At 38.8% G+C, this 23,965-nt stretch overlaps 1 protein-coding gene across 2 annotated transcripts in view; it reads right to left on the bottom strand.

Moving 5' to 3' along the window:
• SLC17A1 (solute carrier family 17 member 1) overlaps positions 1-23,965 on the bottom strand; it is a 52,156-nt gene that overhangs the window by 8,297 nt on the left and 19,894 nt on the right. For both annotated transcript variants that reach the window (XM_018039242.1, XM_005696767.2), the window contains exons 7-12: positions 22,671-22,789; positions 22,403-22,567; positions 21,038-21,170; positions 20,805-20,952; positions 16,035-16,125; positions 8,907-9,043 (exon numbers count right to left, since the gene is read on the bottom strand). In XM_018039242.1, coding sequence (XP_017894731.1) covers positions 8,909-9,043; positions 16,035-16,125; positions 20,805-20,952; positions 21,038-21,170; positions 22,403-22,567; positions 22,671-22,789 — 791 coding nt within the window. In that variant the 3' untranslated portion in view covers positions 8,907-8,908. The remainder of the gene's footprint in view (positions 1-8,906; positions 9,044-16,034; positions 16,126-20,804; positions 20,953-21,037; positions 21,171-22,402; positions 22,568-22,670; positions 22,790-23,965) is intronic.

The following is a 23,965-nucleotide window of genomic DNA, read 5'->3' on the forward strand; positions in this document are numbered from 1 at the left end:
TAAAAGGCATCTAGGTTATAAGAGAAGAAATCAGACCATATTCACAGATGGCATAATCCTCTTATATAGAAATTGTAAGGAATCGCTAAAAAACTGTTTGAACTAATAAATGAGTTTAGCAAAGTTTTGGGGTACAAGATCAATACACATATACTACAGACTTGCAACAAACAAACCAAAAATTAAACTAATTTCATTTACAGTAGCATAAAAAGAATACATTTAGGAATAAATTTAGCAAAAGAAATGTAAGATTTATACTCAAAAAGTAAAAAAAACATTGCTGAAAGAAATGAGAGAAGATTTAAATGAACTAAAAAAATTGATGTTTATGGATTGAAAGACTTCAATACTGGTAAAATGGAAAAACTCCTGAAACTGGTCCACAGATTTAATGAAATTTCTATCAGAATTTCAGTACTTTCTCTGTGGAAATTGACAGTGATTCCAAAATTGATACAGAATTGCAAGGGACCCAGAATAGCCAAAACAATCTTTAAAAAGAATAAAGTTGGAGGATTCACACTTCAAAACTCTCCACAAAGCAAAAGTAATCAAGGCAAGAGTTGTACTAGCGTAAGGATAGACACACAGACCAGTGGAATAGAATTCAGAGTCTAGAAATAAACCAATGTATCCATGATCAACTTATTTTTGACAAGGATGCCAATACCATTCAGTGGGGGAAAGAATAGTCTTTTAACAAATTGTCCTGGGACAACTGGATAGCTACATTCTAAAGAATGAATTTGGATCCCTAGGTTCACACTATTTACAAAAATTAAAATAGATAAAAATAGGTCACAGATCTCAAAGCGTTAAAAGCCAAGGTACCCAGAAGATTAAAGGCAGACAGCGTGCTTGTCCACGTCAAACCCACCGCTTCAGTGCCATCTACTTACACGTTTATAAAGTTAGACTTGCTTACTGAGTTTTATGAATCATCAGACTGTTTTTAGAGCCACTGTTATTGACAGAAACAGAAAATAATCATGACGACGATTCCTATTTCCACATTTACAAATTGTGTACTAAAGGGAATGTCACTTGCCTTTCATTTCTGAATGACCTGTCTTAGAGAAGTCACGATTAAAATTTACCCGAGAATTTGTGCCTCATGCCTTCATAGAGTCATCATTAAATAATGGATTTAATTTTTATTTTCTTCTAGTTTTTGTTCATAGTTGTATTCTCCAAACTAGATATACATAAAGGGAAATGCAGATTTATCACCCTTTATTGAAACTTGTTTGGATGAATACTGATGAAAAAGAGAAACTTTAAAGGAAGTTTTTCCTTGCTTTTTATGGGTGAGGAAAAGAATTTCAACAAATAATAAGCAAAAATGTTGGTAATGAGTAATAAAAAAAATTCTGTCTGTTCCTAAAAAATAGGTCACAGATCTAAATGTAGGAGCTAAAACAGTAAAATTCTTAGAAGGGAACATAAGGATAAATCTTCACAACCTCAGAGTTGGCAATGGCTTCTTAGAGATATAACATCAAAAGCATAAGCAGCAAAAGAAAAAGTAGATAAAGTGGACTTCATATATATTGAAAACTTCTGTGCGGCAAAAGGACACTGTCAAGAAAGCAAAAAAACAGCCTCAGAACGGGAGAAACTATTTGCAAAGCACAGCTCTGATAAAGATCTAGTATCTAGAATATATAAACTCAACAATAAAAGACAATTCAATTGAAAAATTAGCAGGACTTGAATAAATATTTTTTCAAAGAAGATATAAAAATGACTGATAATGCAATGAAAAGATGATCACCATCATTAATCACTGTTTAGTTGTCAGTGAAGTCCGACTCTCTTGCAACCCCGTGAACTATAGCCCACCAGACCCCTCTGTCCGTGGGATTTCCCAGGCGAGAATACTGGAATGGGTTGCCACTGCCTTCTCCAAGGGATCTTCCCAACCCGGGGATCAAATCTGGGTCTCCTGGATTGGTAGGCAGATTCTTTACCAGCGAGCCACCTGGGAAGCCCCATTAATCATTAGGAAAATGCAAACCAAATCCACTTCAAACCCAGTAAGATGAATATAATAAAACAAAAACAAAATAGGAAACAACAAATGCAAGGATGCAGAAAATTGGAACCTTCAGACATTGCTGGTGGAAATGTCCAACAGTATCTCCACGATGGAAAACAGTAAGGTGGCAAAGACAAGTATGACAACACACCATGGATGAAATTCGGAGAGCTCTGTGGAACGTACTTCCTGATTCATTTAGTTGCTAACGCCAAAATCTAGGTCCCATCCCAAGATTCTTCTCTCTCCTGCACAGTCCATAATCTCCCTGCCATGTCTGCCTAGCTCTGCCTCCAGAGACTGCATCTAACTGCTTCTCACCATTTCTTCTGCCTCGATCCTAGTCCACACCACCAGCATCTTTGGCAATGAGTTTCTAACAGCCTCAATCTGGTCTCCCTGCCTCCACTCATTTCCCTAGAGACCGTTTCCTAGAAGGCAGCCAGAGGATCTCTGTAAAGCATTAATTAGGCAAGTCATTCCCCTCCTCAAAAGCATTTAATTGATTCAATTATAAACAGAATTAAATTCAAACCAAGTCCTTCACATGATCAGCAAGTACCACAGGATCGGCTTTTAACTAATACCAAATCTCATTTCCCGTCACTAGATTCCAGCCCCAGCACACTCTTGTTCTCCCTGTTAGGCAGACTCAGTTCACTCCCACCTCTGGGTTGTTTCCTTGCTTACTTTTGATACTTGAAGCACTCCTTCCCCTGACTGTCATGAGGCTCTTCTCATGACTGAACACAAATGTCACCTCCTGGACCTCTAGCTAAAGCAACTTTCCTGGACACTGCCATGCTACCCTCTTTCATGTTCTAAGTGGTCTATTAATTAGGACCTGGAATTGTCTTAACTTTCGGAATACATATATCATTCATCTTCTCTCCCCATTCCACCCCCAAAATATACACCTCACCACACACAACACAATGTAAAGCTCTTTTAGAATTAGAAGTCCTGATGATGTAGCTGACTTCTCAGTACTTATAAAAATGCTGTAAAAATTTGTTATCTGGTTCAATATTAGAAAGCAGGGGCTTTAAATCTCAGATCTATGAACTTTATAGAAAAAGTTACATCTTTATATCCCCAACCTCTGGTTGAAATTCAACATTTCTATTATGAATGTAAGTATCAAACCATGGTAATAGCAGTATTGATGACTGATTCCATATGAAATCAGATATTTTCTTATTTCAGTAATTAATATATCAATAATTTCAGTAATTAATATTTCAGTAATTAATTTATCATTTCAGTAATTAATATATCAATATCTCAAAATACATTGTTTTGCTCACCCTGCTTATTTAACTTATATGCAGAGTACATCATGAGAAACACTGGACTGGAAGAAACACAAGCTGGAATCAAGATTGCCAGGAGAAATATCAATAACCTCAGATATGCAGATGACACCACCCTTATGGCAGAAAGTAAAGAGGAACTCAAAAGCCTCTTGATGAAAGTGAAAGAGGAGAGGGAAAAAGTTGGCTTAAAGCTCAACATTCAGAAAACGAAGATCATGGCATCCGGTCCCATCACTCAATGGGAAATAGATGGGGAAACAGTGGAAATAGTGTCAGACTTTATTTTTGGGGGCTCCAAAATCACTGCAGATGGTGATTGCAGCCATGAAATTAAAAGACGCTTATTCCTTGGAAGGAAAGTTATGACCAACCTAGATAGCATATTCAAAAGCAGAGACATTACTTTGCCAACTAAGGTCAGTCTAGTCAAGGCTATGGTTTTTCCTGTGGTCATGTATGGATGTGAGAGTTGAACTGTGAAGAAAGCTGAGCACCGAAGAATTGATACTTTTGAACTGTGGTGTTGGAGAAGACTCTTGAGAGTCCCTTGGACTGCAAGGAGATCTAACCAGCCCATTCTGAAGGAGATCAACCCTGGGATTTCTTTGGAAGGAATGATGCTAAAGCTGAAATTCCAGTACTTTGGCCACTTCATGAGAAGAGTTGACTCATTGGAAAAGACCCTGATGCTGGGAGGGATTGGGGGCAGGAGGAGAAGGGGACAACCGAGGATGAGATGGCTGGATGGCATCACGGACTTGATGGATGTGAGTCTGAGTGAACTCCGGGAGTTGATGATGGACAGGGAGGCCTGGTGTGCTGCGATTCATGGGGTCGCAAAGAGTCGGACACGACTGAGCGACTGAACTGAACTAACTGATTCTGAAATTACAGTAGCTCTATTAGGCTGGTAGTTCTCATTATTTAATGAATTAATAAAGGAGCATATATATCATCATAAACACGCTTTTAAATATCTTTGATGACTTTCAACATAACCGTTCTCCTTTGGAGTTCTCTGCATTATATTCTGAATTGAGGCCCATCACAAAAAAGTTAAGCAGGCTTGTTCTAAAGGACTTCACAGGCAGAATGTATGTACCTTTATACAACTATTATATCTGGAACCCACTGAAATGCATTCAAAGATGCAAAATCAAAAAACTATAAAGACTGGAGAATTACATCATGCCCCCAACAATGAAGACTATTTGCTAAATTAAAAACAATGAGAACCAAATGAAAAAGTGACATCAGAAATCAACTCACAGATGTATTCCAGACTGAAAAGGTAGGTGCATTCCTCTGGAAGTAAGAGAAGGTAACGCCCCAGGGCTGGGGACTGCTATATCCTTCCACCAGGAGGAAGTGCATCTAGGAACCAGATCAGCTCAGTTCAGTTCAGTCGCTCAGTCGTGTCCGACTCTTTGCGACCCCAGATAGACCATTGCAATTGTGGCGTCCCATGCCCTTTAGCAGTGGCTTCTGGGTTGGAGGAGAAACACGTGGCTGTGACTCAGCTTTTCCTTCTTTTCCCTCAGTTTCTTAAATGAAGATGAGAAGTGGAGATTGACCAACTTTGCAACAGTGTGTCAGTTTGACCGACGCGAGAAATACTGCCGATTCCAGAAATACAACGCCCGTGCACTGCCTAACGGCTGACAGCCCTTAAGACGTAGGTGAGGGAAGAAACAAGAGTAGCACATCAAAACAGAAGACAAGGCTGAGGAAAATGTCTCCAGAGCTATCACAATACCAGGGCTTGCGTTCCCTGAGCTGTCTTAGGGTCTTGCCTAGGGTCTGAAAAGCATATTTCAACTCCTGGCTCTCCAGCAGCAGCCTGATGGGAATATGGAAACAGCGACCCAGGTAAACAGGAATATTGAGGAAATTCTATCCACAACATGTTTGAGGAATTACAATCTCTGGGAGAATCGGTCCTCGACAGAGAAATGTAATTAGAAAAGTCGAGTATGTTAGATATTTTGGAAGGGAAAAGAAAGTAGAAAAAATATGGCAAGGTAAGGGGAAATGACCACATTTTCAAAGAAGATTTAATTAGAGTATAAACACAACCCAAACTTACAATATTTCATAAAATTTCCAAATTAGTAGAGGCAGGCAAGGGAGCAGGAAGAAAAGGAGGACAGAGAGAATATAAAATGACAGAAAATGAAGTCTATTTCTAATCGGAATGAATAGAGTTGGAGCTCAGCTAACAGGAGACAACATTTGGAATGGGTGAAATCACTGAACCCAACTATGTATCCTTTGTACTAAACACATGTAAATGAAATGACTGAGAAAGGTGGAATATAAAGGTATGAAAAAGTATTCCTGGGAATCTAAAACAAGCACAAATGCACAAAGTTTGAGGTTGCAATATCAATATCAGAGTCAGTTAAGAGTAAAAATCATAAAATGGAAAAGGCTGAGAGCTTTACAAAATTGAAATTAACTTGTCAAAGTCTTCTGGAAATTGTAATATAATTCAGAATATTCAATAATGACTGCTTAGACATAAACATAAATATGTAGAAATAACCATAATGGAAAACGCTTATAACTTTTAGTATTTAATACATCAAATATATGCAAACAAGTAAGATTTATAAGGTCTGAGTAGTGTGATTGTTTTCATAGCTGTGCCCACTCTGTACCTTGGAAACAGAAGAGGAACTTTTGCTAATGCCTGTGAAATATATCCGAGTGAACTGCGGGAGTTGGTGATGGACAGGGAGGCCTGGCATGCTGCGATTCATGGTGTCGCAAAGAGTCGGACACGACTGAGCGACTGAACTGAACTGAACTGATGAAATATATCCTAGTGCTGTTATGTGCTTAATCATAACAATGACCTCAGTAATTTCTATATTAAAATATTTGTATGAGATCCCATATTTTTCAACTGCTATTTATATTCCATTCACCTACAAAATGTAATAACAAAGACACCACTGATAGACATGTTTAAATCCAGATCCAAATTTTTGCCATTTCTAATCAGCAATCTTGGGCATAAATGCATTTTGTGAATTTTTGTGAGTGTACCGTTTATGGAAATTTCTTGGTGCTAGCAAACTGAGTCAAGTTAATATTGGATTAATAATGATCAAATTTTCCTCCAACCATCATTTGGATCATTTCAATAATTTTGCTAAGTAAATAAATTTCAATAAATTTGCTAACTAGTTATTGCCATTCAACATGAAAAAATATTTCTGTATTAATAAGTTAGTCAGGAAACTTACGGCATGCACTTATTTATTCTGTAGCTTTCCAGCCAACCCAGTTACATTTTCTAGGTAAACAATTGTATCATCAACTCATAATGGTAATTTTACCCTTTTCCAATGTGGATTCCTTTTCTTTCAGTTTCTCTCTACTTCTCTCTTAAGTGAAAACCTTGTAGAGCAACCAAGATGTGGGAGTAGAAAGACCTTACCTCCTCTTACAAGCACATCAATATCACTACTTGCAGAATCATCATTTATGAAAAAGACTGAAACCTACCAGAAAAGGATCTACAACTTAAGGCAGAAAGAAGAACCAAAATGAGATATGTAGGAGGGGCGGACTCACTATATAATCAAGTCCCATCACCTCAGGTGGGCTACCCACAAACTGGAGAATAATTATAGTCAGAGGTTTCCTTAAAAGGAGTGAGTGTTTCTGAGCCCCACATTGGGCTCCCCAGCCCAGGGGTCCTGCACCAGGAAGACAAGCCTCTCTTCATCTGTGATGTATACATGTGCATGCTAGCCAGAGCCCCTTTACCAGTCTCTGTCATGATAGTTTCTTCAGGGAGAGGAAGAGGGCACCTTGGGGAAGACCTGGGATGACGAATGAGTAAAGCAATTAGGCTGTGCCTTGCAGAAGCTCACATCTCCAAGGAGAGCTCTACCTCAAGTGCCCACCGGGGCACACCTGTATCCTGTGTGCTATGCTTTCTGGGTTCTCTGTGGACAGGGCCTCAGCCACCGCTTCAAGCTGAGTCTCAGATACTATATATATGTACAGGTAATTCAAGTGGTTTAATTCTGCATGTGCATTCCATTCTCTCTCCAGCATTGTGAAACCTCACTATTGGATTATACCATCAGCTGATATACTATTACATCTAATTCTAAAACAACAAACATATAAAATTTCCCTGCTCTACCATGCCATTTCTCTGCTTCCCTTTAGAGGGCTGTCTATTTTGCTGTCTCCATTTCCTTAGCCACAGCAATCAGATGAGAAAAAGAAATAAAAGGTATTCAAATTGGAAGGGAAGAGGTAAAACTGTCATGATTTGCAGACGGCATGATACTCTCTATAGAAAACCCTGAAGTCTCAGCCCAGTGAACACTGTTTTAATCATGACCTTGGACATGAAAAGCAGACTATCATCAGGATACCAGCAGTTTTCCATGCAGTTTATCCTCATCATAACCTCTCCCCCTAAACGTAATGACTGTCCTGAGACTAGTATAACATCTTCTGTGCATGTCTTTATAGATTTATCACCCACACATGTTAACAGATTTTAGTTTTACCATTTTTTTAAAAAAGGTATGTCTTTTAAGTCTCCGAATCTAGAGATTCCCCCTCCATCACTCTTCTTTTTCTTTATGATTCATTTGTTTAAGACAATTATAAAGCTGTTTGGCTTTGCTGATTATATCCTTAGGATTTAGTTCAACATATTCTCTGTTCTCTGTATTTTTTACAAAACAGTAGCTGTATCCAGAGGTTTGACCACATTCACTTTGATCTTTTTTAGCAAGACCTTGGTGGTGGTGTGTTCTTGCACCAGGAGGTACAAAACATCTATCTCTGTGATAACAGCCTGATGCTCAACCCTAGATCTCTTAATTCACTGGGGTTTGTAAAACAGGGATATTCTACATCTATCAATTCTCATTGATGTATTAGCTAAACTAATTCTACAAAGGGACATTTCTCCTACTTGTTACTTACCACTGATGGAGTTTAGACCAAAAAAAGGCACAATATCAGATTCTCCTTTGAACTTTAATGGACCTTTTGTCTCCATCATTTATTTGAAAAACCATTCTAGTTGGGATCATCTTTAAAGTACCTCTTGCCAAACCCATTAATAAATTCTCAGAATCTTACATAATTTGACCCCTTGATAGCATTTGCCATGGGTACTCATTCCCACCGTTTTCAGTTTTCTTCTGAGATACCACATTCTTCAACCATCCTTCCTACTTCATCAAAGGCCCTTCTCAGTTCCCCTTTCAAGAGTCCACCTCTCTTCCTCACTTTTAAATGTTACAGAGGCCCATACTCCCAAATTTCTATCGCTAGCCACAATATCTCTCAAGAATTCTAGAGCAGTACAGCCACTGGGCTGCATGCCATTTCATCAAGGTGTCAAATAGTTTCAGACTTTACCTGGCTTCCTCTACTCCCCTGAACCTGCACCCCTTATTTTTTCCCATCTCAGTCAGCAACACCACAGTCTGCTCAGAGGCCATTTGGCTTCTTTCTATCCTGCATCCACAGTTTCAAAATCTGCCCTTAATTGAAACACTTCTTACCTTCAGAGATAGGTGTTTTGTCTTTCTTTAGCCCAGTCTTGAACTTCTGCTTTACCAAATATAAGGTAGAAGATTAGGCTTATCATGTTATTGGCTATCATCAGGAGGAAGATTTTAAGCCAGGGAGATTCTGCATCCTGAGGAATTAAAGTACAAACAATCATAAACTATTATGTTTTGTAACATCTAAAATGTAGTATTAAAATTAATATAGGCTTGATGCAGGTCACTTAAACATGGCAAAACATTTTAATAAGGAACAAAAAGTTAAATTCTACTCTACAAAGATAATCACCCTTTGACTTATGGTTTGTGTCTACCTACATATAACTGTTCATGTATAAAATTGCATGAATATAGTGCTAAGGCCAAGAATGCATATGCTTTTATGTTCAGAAATATCCCATAAACATGTTTGTATATTAGGAAATATTTGACTGTATTGTAACTGTTACTGACTTGTAATCCAGAGTTTAGATTTATAAAATTTATAAGAGCACCCCTTATTTCTTTTTAAAGTTGTTTTTCACTTTTTGTTGCTACAAGCTTGAATAAGTTGGTGATTAATTACAAACACAGCAATGCTCTTGAATAAGATTTATCAAATACCCTTTCCTTATTTATAAAAATGGTTGACACATTTTCTCTTTCAGCCTATTAATATGATCAGTTTCATTAATACATTTTATTAATAAATAGAGCCACTTCACTTTCTTAGAAAAAGGCCTACTTAATCATGATGTTGTACATATTTTAATATATTGGTGAATTCTATGCACAGGTAATTTATTTTTGGCATCCATACTCAAAGATGACATTAAATTTCACTTATGTTTCAGGTTTGTTTTACTACTTTGCCCTTTACTTTTTGATCAGCTGAGGTTAAATTTTATGCAGTTAAATGTAAAATGCATTGTGATTGCATTTTGGTCTCTGATGTCATGCTTTTGAAGGATGGATGTCCTGTCTGAAGTTTAAATAATTATTAACTCCTATTTTACTTTTAGTATCTTTATTATATCCTTTCTTCATTTACATTTGTTATTGTCCATAATTAACTTGGGGGTAAATATGAGAACAGAATGTAATTATTTTTTTCAAATGGGCTCACCGCTGTGTTTTTAAAGAAATCAATCCATTTCTTCTGGTTTGAGATGAAACTTTATTATAAAGAATGTGTTTTTTTCCAGAACTTGACCAAATCATCACCAGTTTCAATTAAAATATAATTAAGAATAGAAGTTGAAAAAAATGTTTCTTGCCAAATGAGACATTAAATATATTTAATTATAATGATTTCTATAATTAAAACATGCCGAATTTGATAGCTAATAGGTAAACAGAGAGTGAAGAGAAAAAGAACCAAGAAGTGTTTAGAAATTTAATGATAAAAGCTTTGATAATTTTAAATTAATAGAATTTATTGTCATTTGAAATTGAAGTAAAACCTAGAAATTTAATGTGCGTCTCCCTTCTAATATTTTCACTTATGTTGCTCAATAAGTGTGCAGTCTTCTTCATATGGACTTTGTACAATTTTCAAAATACTCATAGGTGTTTTGCAATATTAGTTGACACTGTGCTTTTTCCACATTATGCTATCTAACTTTGATTTCACCCCCCACTCCCTGCCAGCAAGATAATCACAATCTCTGTCTATAGTGTTATATTTTTCCTCTGCATTTACATGGTGTATATCAATAATTTAGTTTCCTTGACAGGTGTATTTGCTAGCATTTCAGAATGGTAAACAATAGGATGGCTAGCAATACACTTTTATTTTTCCTGATGTAAAAGTATATGAGACTAAAACTACTAATAGCTGTTATGCGTTGAATACAAACATCTAATACTCCCATAAATGATCTGATGTGGTAATTACCTTAACTCCATGAAGTTTCTATGTCATCTTAGGCATTTACAGCTAGAGACACTGAGATTAAGAAGTGTTTCCAGGTCACATATCTTGTAAGTAGCTAAGACTTGAACAAGAAAGTTTTGCTGGAGAAATTGAAACTGCTAAGAAACTGTTAGGCCTTCCCTTGTGGCTTAGCTGGTAAAGAATCTGCCTGCAGTGCGGGAGACCTGGATTCAGTCCCTGGGTTGGGAAGATCCCCTGGAGAAGGGAAAGGCTACCCACTCCAGCACTGTGGTCTGGAAAATTCTCCATGGGGTCGCAAAGAGTTGGACATGAGCGACTTTCACTTTACTGTTAAGTAGCTGATTCTCAATGTTTCTAGTATTTTTGCTTAAACATTTTTTTCCTGATATCATCATCTCTGGGTAATGTTTACTTCATCTTTTTATGCTGTTCTTACAAGTTTCAATGTTTCTATGTCTATTTTGGGATTTCCTGGTGGTTCAGATGGTAAAGCATCTGCCTGTAATGTGGGAGACCTGGGTTCGATCTCCGGGTCGGGAAGATCCCCTGGAGAAGGAAATAGCAACCTACTCCAGTACTCTTGCCTAGAAAATTCCATGGATGTAGGAGCCTGGTGGGCTACAGTCCATGGGGTCGTAAAGAGTTGGACACGACTGAGCAACTTCACTTCACATGTCTATTTTAGGTATGTGTGTTATATATTTATTTTTTAATTTATATAATATTTATGTATTTTATATAAATAATTTCTCTATGAGGTATGCAACTGTGGATTTCAGTTTATCCTACTTGTCATTATTGGGTTTCTTAAAGGTGTGAATTGCTGTCTTTCTGTAAAACTAGAAAACAATCACTTTTTCTTCAAATTTAACTTCTGTCCTATTCTGTTTTTGGAACTCCAGTTAAATGTATGTTGGGCCTTCTCCCTGAGCCCACATATTCTATACCTTCTATATTTTTTTTAATGTGATTCACTCTGGATAGATCCTCCAGATAGGTCAAGATAAAGTGAGTTATACTATAGATACTAATACCCACTCCCCAACACCTCACAAATCCTAGTGGCTTTTAATGGCAGAGATTTGGTTTTTATTTAAACCAAAGGTTCATAGCTTCCCCAGGGCTCAGTGATAAAGAATCCACCTGCCAATGCAGGAGATGCTGGTTCGATCCCTGGGTCAGGGAGATCCCCTGGAGAAGGATGGCAACCCACTCCAGTATTCCTGCCTAGGAAATCCCATGGACAGAGGAGCCTGGAGTCGCAAAGAGTTGGACACAACTTAATGACTCAACAACAACAACGTTCATAGCAAGTTGGCTAGAGATCATGCTCCATGTCTCTTCATTCCTGGCTCCTGGTTGATGGATTTGCAGTTGCTGTTCTGACTGTTGCCAGTTGCTATGTCAAAACAAGAAAGTTGTCTGTTGATTCTTAATGCTTGTCTTCAGAATGAACACATATCACTTTCTCTCATGTGTCACTGGTCAAAACAAGTTATATGAAATATATCTAACTTCAAGGAAGTGGGAAATGCCCAAGAGGAGAACCAGAAAAATTATTGTATCTGCAATAATTACTTCCCAGCCTGCCCTCTGCTCCACAAATGGATTCACTTACCTTCCTCTATGCCAAACACACTAATCAAGAGGGACTACTCCAAAGGCCCTCGAGCCCTACCTTCATTTGCTTCAGAGCTTCACTGAAGAACATTCAAACATTCACCAGGATGTGGCTCTCCAACTGTCTGCCTGGCAATGTGTCATCAGCATTGGTGTGTGTGTGTGTTCATTCGTTCAGTTGTGTCTGACTCTTTTGCGATCCCATCAACTATAACCTGCCAGGCTCCTCTGTCCGTGGGATTTTCCCAGCAAGAGTACTGGAGTGGGTTGCCATTTCCTACTCCAGGGTATCTTCCTCACCCAGGGATTATACCCACAACTCTCACATCTCTTGCAATGGCAGGCAGATTCTTTACCACTGAGCCACCTGGGGGTTGTGTCAGCATAACTAAGGACCCATGGTTTCCGTTTGTCTCCCAATCCTTTTCTGAAAGGAAATATTTATTGCAGCTATTGGATTGCTATGCTACCATTATATACAGCATGATAGAACATGTAGCCCCTGGTATAGAGGGTTCTCTCCCAATGAAGGGGTGGACACATTCTGCACTTTGAACTTGATGCCATATCTAGATGGGACCTTGGGTGTCTGTTGACTTCCTTATAGAAGGAGTAAAATTGCTATGCATGTACGTTTTTATACATTTTCAGGCCTTTAAATTGTCTTAAGAGAATTGGTCCAAATTCCTTACCTTTCCCGTGAATGGAAGCAGCTGCTACTGCTGCTGCTGCTGCTAAGTCGCTTCAGTCGTGTCCAACTCTGTGCGACCCCATAGACAGCAGCCCACCAGGCTCCTCTGTCTCTGGGATTCTCCAGGCAAGAATACTGGAGTGGGTTGCCATTTCCTTCTCCAATGCATGAAAGTGAAAAGCGAAAGTGAAGTCGCTCAGTCATGCCCGACTCTTAGCGACCCCATGGACTGCAGCCCACCAGGCTCCTCTGTCCATGGGATTTTCCAGGCAAGAGTACTGGAGTAGGGTGCCGTTGCCTTCTCTGGAATGCAAGCAGAAGCCTCACGAATTCTCTTACTAGATGTATTTAATCCGAATCTTTAATTTTTATATTTTTAATTGCCAGAAGTTAGATTTAACTCCTTGTTAAACCTTATGTTTCTTATATGTTCAATCCTTTTAGTTCTTTAAATATATGCAAAAATGTCCAATATCTGATCTGATTCTGTGGTTTTTATTCTTCTCTCACATGACATTTCATTTCCTCAAGCATTTTGTAATTTTTGATTGTGAAATCATATTCACCAAAACTTTATGCATAAGAAATTCTAGAGGATAAATTTTAGGGTTAGTTTCTTCAGAAAAAAAAATTATTTACTTTTTCTAGACATCTGTGGACTACTTGAAATTAATTTCTTCAACAGAGTTTGAATTAGGGTCTCAAATCCTTGTGAATGGTTTATTGTTTCAAATGTTCAAAGGAGTCTTTATTCAGATTTCCGTCTCCCTTTGTAGCTGAGGCCGAGGCAAGTTTCCTTACTGGGCAGAGACAACTTCAGACAGGTCTGGAGTCACGTTTCTTGCCACCTTTTGGGAAAGTCAGCTCAGAAGGTCCAAATGAGTTCACTGAAAGGCTGAACTGGCTGAATGGGCTACATGCTCAGGAGGAGAAAACACACTCTGGTCTTTAAGAGTTCTTTTTTATTGAAGCCACCTCTCTGACCATGGAGTCTCCATGGTTATAGTGATGTTTTCAGCGTTTCTGATACCATAAATCCTAACACATGATGGTGGGGCGCTGCCAAAGTTGTGGGATAAGGAGCATTTGGAGGATTTTCCTGTATACTGCTATTTCTCAGCTTAGTAGATACATGGTAGCAGTGGTATCAGTTTATGGTCCCTAGTGATTACAGTTTTATGTCAGCATTTTCATTTTGGCTCTTCTTTGTGAGTGGTTTTAGGGGTATTATTACTTGTGCTCTGTTTGTCCATAATAACTGAAGCTATAGATCACCCAGCATGGGCAATTTCCCCAAGGCAGCCAGGGGCTTTGCTGGTCATTTACCTCTCTGGAATCAAGCCCTTCCTTCATTTTCAGTCTCTGAGATTTTCTCTTACATTTCTTTTTCAAGGTCAAAGTGAAAGTGACCTCAGTCGTGTCCGACTCTGTGACCCCGTGGACTATACAATCCATAGAATTCTCTAGGCCAAAATACTGGAATGGGTAGCCTTTCCCTTCTCCAGGGGATCTTCTCAACCCAGGGATTGGACCCAGGTCTCCTGCATTGCAGGCGGATTCATTACCAGCTGAGCCACAAGGGAAGCCCTTTTCAAGGTCAGGCATGCCTTTAGCATGATTGCTAAAATTTGATAAGGCACTTAAATTTCTTTGAATATATATTATTAGGTTCTGGAACCACAGAATTCATCAAATTATGTTGGCAAAGATTGTACAGCCATTTGAATCCAGTGGGCTGGAGAAAGTATATTCAGGTGTTACAACAGTCATCGTATCAGAACAATAAATCCTGGTCAAGGATAAACCAGTCTAACAAATAATAAAGTGAAAGTCTCTCAGTCGTGTCCAACTCTTGTGACCCTATGGACTATACAGTCCATGGAATTCTCTAGGCCAGAATACTGGAGTGAGTAGCCTATCCCTTCTCCAGCAGATCTTCCCAACCCAGGAATCAAACCAGGGTCTCCTTCATTGCAGGTGGATTCTTTACCAACTGAGCTAATAAATAATAAACTTATTATTAATAGTTAGTGGGAAAATAATTGTGGCTTAAGAAGAAAAGTCAGAGTAAATGTGATGGTTGAGGAATGGTTTCCAATAATCACCATAGTGACTATAGTGATTTTGCCCCCAGGCAACCAGCTCTGGGAATTGAGTTTCTTTACATGATACTATCAATTTATATAATATTCATTCAGAATTGCTCATTTATTTATCATCTCTGTTGCCTCTTTTCTTTTTCGTATCTCTAATCTACCATTTGGGATAATTTTATTTTTCCCTGAAAAAAACTACATTTAGCTTTTTTTCTTTTTTTTCAGTGCTAGCCTACTTTTGATGAATTATCTCTTTTTTTTTTTTTTTTGAAAATGGATGCATTTAAACTCCATTTTTTTATGGTGGATTTTTTTTCTGATGGACTGTAGAATTCTAGACTAGTAGTTATCTTCCTTCAACACCAGAAAAGGCATTTTAAGTATTTTTAAAAGAAGAATTTCAGGTAACTTTGTCCATGGAAGCAGAAGCCAGCCTTCATAGAATTGTTTTGTTTGGTCCTTTAAACTTGTCTTTGTTCCTAATTTTTCATTCCTTTCCTGACAAAACCATGTCTTATTACTTATATTACCATTCACCCAGTCAACTAACTATTTTGATCAATGCACACATTAATTGTTAAAAAGCACAGAAGTCTACCTCTGTTTCAATAACCAACAGTTAAAGTTACCAGCATCATTAGTTGACATATTACAAGAAAGAAATTGTATCATCTGTGAATTTGGAGGCAATGCCTGATTCGACCAAGTTTAATATGACACAGAATCTCATAACTCACCTCTTGATGATGTCTCCTCTGCAATTTTTTTATATGCATTACCTTCTTTTTCTGTACAGTTAATATTAGAAAAGTAACTACCCATGTCTTGATGTTCCTTACCTCACTAAGGATGATTCCAGTCACAGTGGAAGCAATGAGTCCTCCTGTTAGTCCAATTACATTTGTAACTCCTCTAAGAAATCCATAATATCTATACAAAAATGAATGACAATACACCAATGTAAAGTAATACAAACGCTACAGGAAAAAACCATAATGTATTGAGAGTTTAAGAGAGAGAACTGTTGACTTCCTAAATTTCCCATTCCCACTATTCAAATTCCATTAAAATGTCTAAAAAAGTATATGGATATATAAGTAACTTTCTGGTTACACTACAGAGTCAGAAAGCTTGGCTTTAACAGTAAAGAATATTAATATATTGAGAAAATGAAAGCACATTAAGAGTGAAAGCCAGCTAGTTGTGAAATCTATGTTTGAGAAATTCCAAAGATGATGTGTGTTGATAATAGGAACTGGTTTGGATTCATACAAAATTGAAGGGTTCTGTTCACCTGGCCTCTTCTCACCATCCCAGAATTACTGGTCCCAGTGATTGTTCCCAGGCAAGGAGCAATGATTACTCAGGCAAGGAAACCAGAAACTTGTTTATAGCAACTGTGATTGGCCAATCCTGAGTGCCAAAACCAACTTCAGCAGAAAATGAGCACTGCAGAAAGCAGGGGAGCCACAGGGAATAACACATAAAGTAGGGGTCAAATTTATCAGTCATCAAGAACAAGGAAGTGCCTTTTGGAGAACAGAATATGTCTAAACAAGAAATTAGTTCACTCCAGGACAGGAAGTCTGTGACTTTCCTGCCCAACACATTTCACCACCAAAGATTGTATGCTTTCAATCCTTCCCTTTTGTGACAGTGAGGGCTTTTTGTCTTTTATTTCCTTGGGTCTATTCCAATCTTTCTCTACCTTTACATGTTGAGTATGGCGGGGGGTGGGGTTGGGGGTAGGGGGGGAATGTATAATTTATTTATGGGTTCCTGATGAAAGAAGCGTCACATTTGGGCTTAGAGTCCCTGGTGTATGCTTTTGCTCTGGTCCCTCTTGCTCCAGTCCAAGAATTTCACCTGAAATGCACCCCTGGCCATCCGTCTTAAGGCTGGAACTACAATAGTATTTGATTGTCTTTGAACCTCTGCCTTTCGTTTTTGATTAATGAAACATTCTTGGCAAGTGGACCTAGAGTCCCTGGATTGTGGAGGTGTATGTAGTCACAGGGTAGAAATTTGAGTTGTCTCTTTTTGAGGGGAGCTGCAGAGTGTCTTTTAATATGTGAAGAAGAACATTTATGGTTATGAGCAGCTACAGGTGCAGATTCGGCAGAAACCATCAAATGTCTCCAGTATTCATTGCTTCCTTTTTTATTTTAGCAATAGAATCCCTGGGTTTAGGGCCACTTCTGCCTTTGGGAGCCTCTGTCACTTTTGCCTTCAAAAATTGTTTATAATATTTATAGTATTGTTTACAATATTCTATTGCTTTATTATATGCTAAAACTTACTACAATGCACCCTTTTTCATTTCTTATATTGATAATTTTTTCTTGATCTTATTAATTTTAAAAGAAGCAACTTTGATATTGTTGGCTTTACATATCATTTTGGGTTTTTTTTGGTCCTCATCTTCATAATTTCTTTCCTTCTACTTTCTTTGGGTTTAATTTGCTACTTTTCCCCCTTACCTACTTGAGATACAAACATGCTTACTGATTTTAAGACTTGTCTGTCAATATATAAGTTTAAAGCTATGCATTTCTCTCTGGGTATGATTTTTAAGTGCACCCCACATGCTTATCAATGATATGTCACATTTCATTGTAATTTAAAGTATTTTCTCATTTCAAATGTGATTTCTCCTTTGACCTAAACATTAATTTCAAAGCAATGGGAGTTATCTATCATTGCTTTTGATAGCAACCCTAATTTCACTGTGATTAAAGAATGTCTTCTGAGTGATTACAGTCATTTAGTCTTAATTCAGTTTGCTATATGATTCCGCAGTCCCCAGGGTCAAGAGTCCTGAGTGCCATGACAGTTCCTCTGAAAATCCTTACATATCCACGATATGGAGTGCTTCACCACCCTGAGGTGAGAGCTTTTTATGCTCCATTCCTCATGCCATCCAAACCTCAAACGGTAGGTATTTGATATGGGCAATGAAAACAGTCTTGAGATTGTTTTAATGCTGGACAATTCCCTGGACAGCAATTAGCTCTAAAATTGCTCAGTCATGTCCAACTCTTTGCGACCCCATGGGCTATAGCCTGCCAGGCTCCTCTGTCCTTGGGGATTCTCTGGGCAAGACTACTGGAGTGGGTTGCCATACCCTCCTCCAGGGGATCTTCCCAACCCAGGGATCAAACCCAGGTCTCCTGCATTGCAGGTGAATTATTTACCAGCTGAGCTATCAGGAAAGCCCTGAGATGGTTTTAATGCTGGACAATTCCCTGGACAGGAGTTAGCTCTAAAATTGCTTCTTCAGCTGTAACATCACATGGTAAAAGCATTTTGGAGGTATAAATAGCTGTTGAAGCATACTTTCAATTTAATTGATTTTATATTTGGTTTAATAATGATTCAGTAGAACCAGAACAAGATTCAGATGTCTAAACTATACTTTAGTCTCACATGGAGGGAAATTCGCCTGCAATATGGGAGACCTGGGTTTGATCCCTGGGTTGGGAAGATCCCCGAAGGATGAAGGACAGTACGCCAATCCACTGCAGTGCATGACCTATCCATCAGTCAAAAATAATTAAAAGCAATTAAAAAACATTTTGGAGCCTCCCTTTAAGAATGTCAAGGGGATGAACAGTGCCTTCTTAATGCATCACATAACATCTTTAGAATCCTCTGTGCTTTTCTACTCTTGCTACCCACCAAAGAGATGGTCACTACATTTCCAGGTCCACTCTATCTCACTCCATTTCCCAAACAATATTCTCATGGAACCACATCTGTGTCTCTTCTTCCTTCCAGACCTTCTTTCTTGGCATCTGGGTTCTACTCAAACAAATGTAATCATTTGCCCATTCCTTAGTTCTAGTCTTCCCTGGTGGCTCAGATGGTAAAGCGTCTGCCTGCAATGTGGGAGACTCGGGTTCGATCCCAGGGTTGGGAGGATTCCCTGGAGAAGGAAATGGCAACCCACTCCAGTCCTCTTGCCTGGAAAATTCCATGGACCGAGGAGCCTGGTAGGCTACAGTCCATGGGGTCACAAAGAGTTGGACACAACTGAGTGACTTCACTTTCACTTTCAGTTCTAGCAAAGATCAAATTCCCCTAGAAAGACAATTTAGTAATTTATCCTCTAAGGGAACTCTTTTTAAAAGCAAGGGAAGTATATGACTAGGAACATTAGGAATAAGTTTCATTTGACTCATTAATTAAAAAGTTTAAGAATTGTTTGTGACATAATGTATTAATACATATGCCCTAAATATTAACGATGATCTAGCTTAAGAGGCTAATAATATTTCCAAATTGTACATTAGTCTATCTTCTGTGACCTTACAAAATCACCTGGCTAACATGGAATTTGGACCCACTGGAATGATGCAACGCAGGTCAAGTTCTCTGATATTCAAGCCATTGCTGGCCAAGATATTTCCCATCCTATTGACCAGGTACTAGTGAATAACACTAGGGAGGCATTGACTACATCTAGGCAGCTCTGGAGGCAGATAAATCTAGTATTAATCCTCCTTCTATTTATTACTAATCATGTGATTTTACATACATTCATTTCCCTGGTCTTTGGTTTCTTTTCTCATACTTTGTGGACAATATTATCTCACAGTGGGGCATGTTACATAAAAAATAATAAATGGTTGCTCTTGCTGGTTAGTCACCAAGTCATGTCCAACTCTTTTGCGACCCCATGGACTTGCAGCCTGCCCGGCTCCTCTGTCCATGGGATTTCCTAGCTAAGAATATTGGAGTGGATTGCCATTTCTTACTCCAGAGGATCTTCCTGACTTGGGGATTGAACACCTATCTCCTGCATTGGCAGGCAGATTCTTTACCCCTGAGCCAACAGGGAAGGCCCCAAAAATGGTAGCTGTTTATAATTTTCTTAATCTATTTGTAGATACATTTTTAATTTACCTGTTTCTCAGAGTGCATATAGCCCAACTGGCATTGTGTATTCTGTATCAAATAATCCTTTTACGTCTTTGTATAATTTCAAGTAGTCAGAAAACTTTCAGGCATTTTCAAGGAGAGTCTCAAAAATGAATAAATCAAATGCATACATGTCTTTGTTACTTTGGCCTTCACCTAGTGTAGATCTGGTGGACAAGATTCTTTACAGAATTGTGACAGATTAGAATATTCTTGGTTGATCTTTGCCTCTCTACCCCAGGCTGCAGATTTACAAAACTTCAGAGAATTCTGTTCATATTGGATCTATGTTCTCCAGAAAGTGCCAGCCCTGGACAGTGTCCCCTGGAGTTGTGCAAACAACAGAACTGCTTCCATTAGTCACACTTATTATATCTAAAAAGGGCATATAGCACAGTAAAAAGAGGAAAAGGTTTTTGTCAACTGGATCTGGATTAAAATCCTAGGTAATATCCAAGCCAGTGGTGAGATCTTAGGCTGATAGTCAAGTATCTGAATGTCAGTTTCCTTAGTTGCAAAACAAATATTACTAATTGTTGGTTGAGGAGTGACAATATATACTTTTTAAGTCTGACCTATATCGATGCTTCTTCAGAACGTTTGGCCTGTTGACCATCAATTCCAAAATCGTTGAAATCTTAAAACATCCTTAAGAACTTAGATACAAGAAAGAGATTTTAAAAACCTACCTAGGGGCGATATCCAAGACGTTTATCATTAGTCCACCCATAGCAAAGCTTCCTGTTGAATTAGCAAGTATCAGGAAAATTATAGTGGCATAGAAGTTGGAACTCAGGTAAAGCAGGCAGAGGCTGAAGAGGGAAGGCAGGAGAAGTCCTACGGAGTGATTCAGACAACAGTCAGGTGCATGCCAAAGATGGGGGATACCCCAAAATACTTGAACGTATTGGCTATTTCTTACCTAGTGAGGTGAAGAGTTTCCGGATGGTGACTAGACTGAAAGTATTCCTTGTCTGGAAGATGTCTGCCATATAACCTGCTAGGACACCAAAAATCCAGGCAAACAAATGGGGGAGGGAAGACAGCAGCCCATTCTGAGGAGGAAATGTTATTGTGAGTGAATATGAGAAATGGAATAATCCCTACACTGAAATTCAGTATTGAAAGTTTGTATTGTCACACAGGAAACAATCAACATGCAACCCCAGAATTATTTCACGCTACCCAAGAGAAAGAGAAAAAGAGTTTTGAGGTCAGAAACAGACATCACAATCTGCTTAGTTTTCTATTGTATTATCATGGGGCCTGAAAGTTCTAGATGGTAGAGAGGAAAACTAAGTTGGGAATGGGAAATGCTGTCCCTGAGGAAAATGACAAATAATAAAGATAATAGAAGACATGTATATGGTGCTTATTCTGGACCAGCTGCTGTTAATCTTTGCAACAAATCCGTGGTCTAGTGGAAGATTACACTGAATCATATGGAGCTCAGAAGACCTTTGTCATGCTAGTCCCTAGGCTGGGTAGTTGGAAATTCATTATAGAATGTCTCAAAGTGGCAAGCCCAGACTCCATTTCTAAAGGAGTCTTTCCTGGTTATTATGGCATCAAGCAACAGAAGGTTTCAAGCACTTGTCAAGCTTTTCAAGTCAGAAAAGCAAGGAGAATGCCAGTTCTTTCAGAGCAAGACATGAGTCATGGGTTCACAGGATTCTTTGCCTCTCCCCCACGGAGAGGATTGGTATGAGCTGTGATGGGTGGTAGACTCTGGCCAATTGACTTTCAGGGGAGGATCCCCATCCCTGCAGGGAACAATGGTATTGAGCTTTAAGGAATACACATAGGTTGTTATTATAGGGAATGGGAGATAGGGAATCTGTGGGAACCTGGGTGGTATGTATTTTTGTGGGAGTGCTAGACAGGATGTCTACACCTTTTGTTCTGGGCAATGTTAACATAATAATTGGAAATGGTGAAGTCTCTAGGTAAAGAACATCAGCTAAATATTATGAGTGCTAAGTCGCTTCAGTCATGTCTGACTTTGAGAACCTATGGACTATAGCCTGCCAGGCTCCTCTGTCCATGGGATTCTCCAGGCAAGAATACTGGAGTGGGTTGCCATGCCCTCCTCCAGAGGATCTTCCTGACCCAGGGATTGAACCCTTGTCTCTCTGTCTCCTGCATTAACAGTCAGGTTCTTTACCACTAGCGCCACTTCGAAAGCCCAAGTAATATAGGAATGGGCAAGAGCTAGGACTAGAGTCATGGGAGAAAAAGACATTGGCACAAAGCCCTTCATTAAGTGAAGACGAAAAGGCATACTTACCTCTTTTACATCAACACGAAGCTTGTAGTCAATATATATTGGCGTATAAATACTCAGGAAGGTATTTGACCAGAAAAAAGCAAAATTACAGAGGGAAATGACCCAGAGTGGAGTAGACTTCAGCATAGCTTTGATGGGCACTTTGATGAGTGTACTTGAGCTGACCTGGAAGGGAACCCATTAATCATTAGCACATTAGGTCAAGCTGGAACACATTTCATTTGGCACAGAATCTGGGAGATACCAAAGTGGAGCATGTGGGTTCTACCTGCTGGGTGAGAGCGGATGTGATGTATTCCTTCTCTCTGATGCTTATATATGGGTGGTCCTTTGGGTCCTCATAAAACAGAATGAACCAGAGAACACTTAAGGCACAGCCACAAGCACCTATCAGAGCAGGACAAATTAGAATTGAAATTGCTCTGTCTGTAGTGAGTTTCTTTTCCAAATTGGCATTTTTCATTACTGGTCTGAGAACCAGGACCTCCTCTTTCTTTTTGGAAATTTGCAACAAGGCTTACATTTTTCATAATTTTATTTGTATCCACACCTGCCTCTCCAGAGCGAATTTTACAGAAATGGTAGCAAACCCTCTGGCCTCTTCTGACTTCTTAGCCTCTATTATTCTCCATGTAGGATAGCTGGGTCTCCTTGCTGTTAGGCCATCATCTCTACAGATTCTTAATGTGTTCTATTGTGAGAGGAGGGTGTAACTGGGCTCATATGGGCTTGACAATCACCTGGTTTTGAGAAGTAGGCCTTAGCCATACTCCTAAGATGCCGCCTAGGCCTTCAGGATTGTCCAAGTCCCATGAGAGTCTGCCAAATTATTTGTTGCTTTTTACTTTTTTATACTAAAAATCTGATCATAAGGAATCCTCTGTTAGGATAGGGAATGTATATTGCTTAGTAGTCAGGCTTCCAGAAATGCATTCATTCATTTGACAAACATACTGGTTAAATGCCATTAGGTACCATGTACCATTCTAGGTCATGGGAATGCAGCAGTGAATAAAGCAGGCACATGCCCTGCCTTTACAGAGTTTATTTTCTAATGGATGAGAGAGATAGTGAATAGTAATTAAGCAAAAGGTAACAAATGTCAGTGACAAGAGCTAGGGAAGAGAGTTATGGGGAGAGGAACAAAGGAGCACTATGTTCAGGGAAAGTGAGGACATCAATGTGGACACAGATACTCCAGGCTGGGGGAGAAATAAGTACCAAGGCCAGAGTTATGAAGCCAGTGTCACTGGACAGCAAGCAAGGTGAGGATGGTAATGGATGAGGATGAGAGGTAATGAGATCAGACCATGTGGAAAGCTGGAGCCACTGTAGGATCTCAGACTTCTGCAACACACTTTAAGACAACATTAAAAGAATAGTTTGACAGTATACCATTTCCACCTCATTCTGTGACCTAAGTGCCGAAACCCAAGGCAAAATGTAAATAGACATGAACACCTAATAAATACACAGGAAATACAATATATTTCTCTAAATTACTGTAGTCAATCCTTAGAAAATTCATTTGATGCTATTAGCTTTCTTTAAAAATGGGAAAAT

Source organism: Capra hircus, chromosome 23 (genome assembly GCF_001704415.2).
Source record: "Capra hircus breed San Clemente chromosome 23, ASM170441v1, whole genome shotgun sequence".
Taxonomy (NCBI): domain Eukaryota; kingdom Metazoa; phylum Chordata; class Mammalia; order Artiodactyla; family Bovidae; genus Capra; species Capra hircus.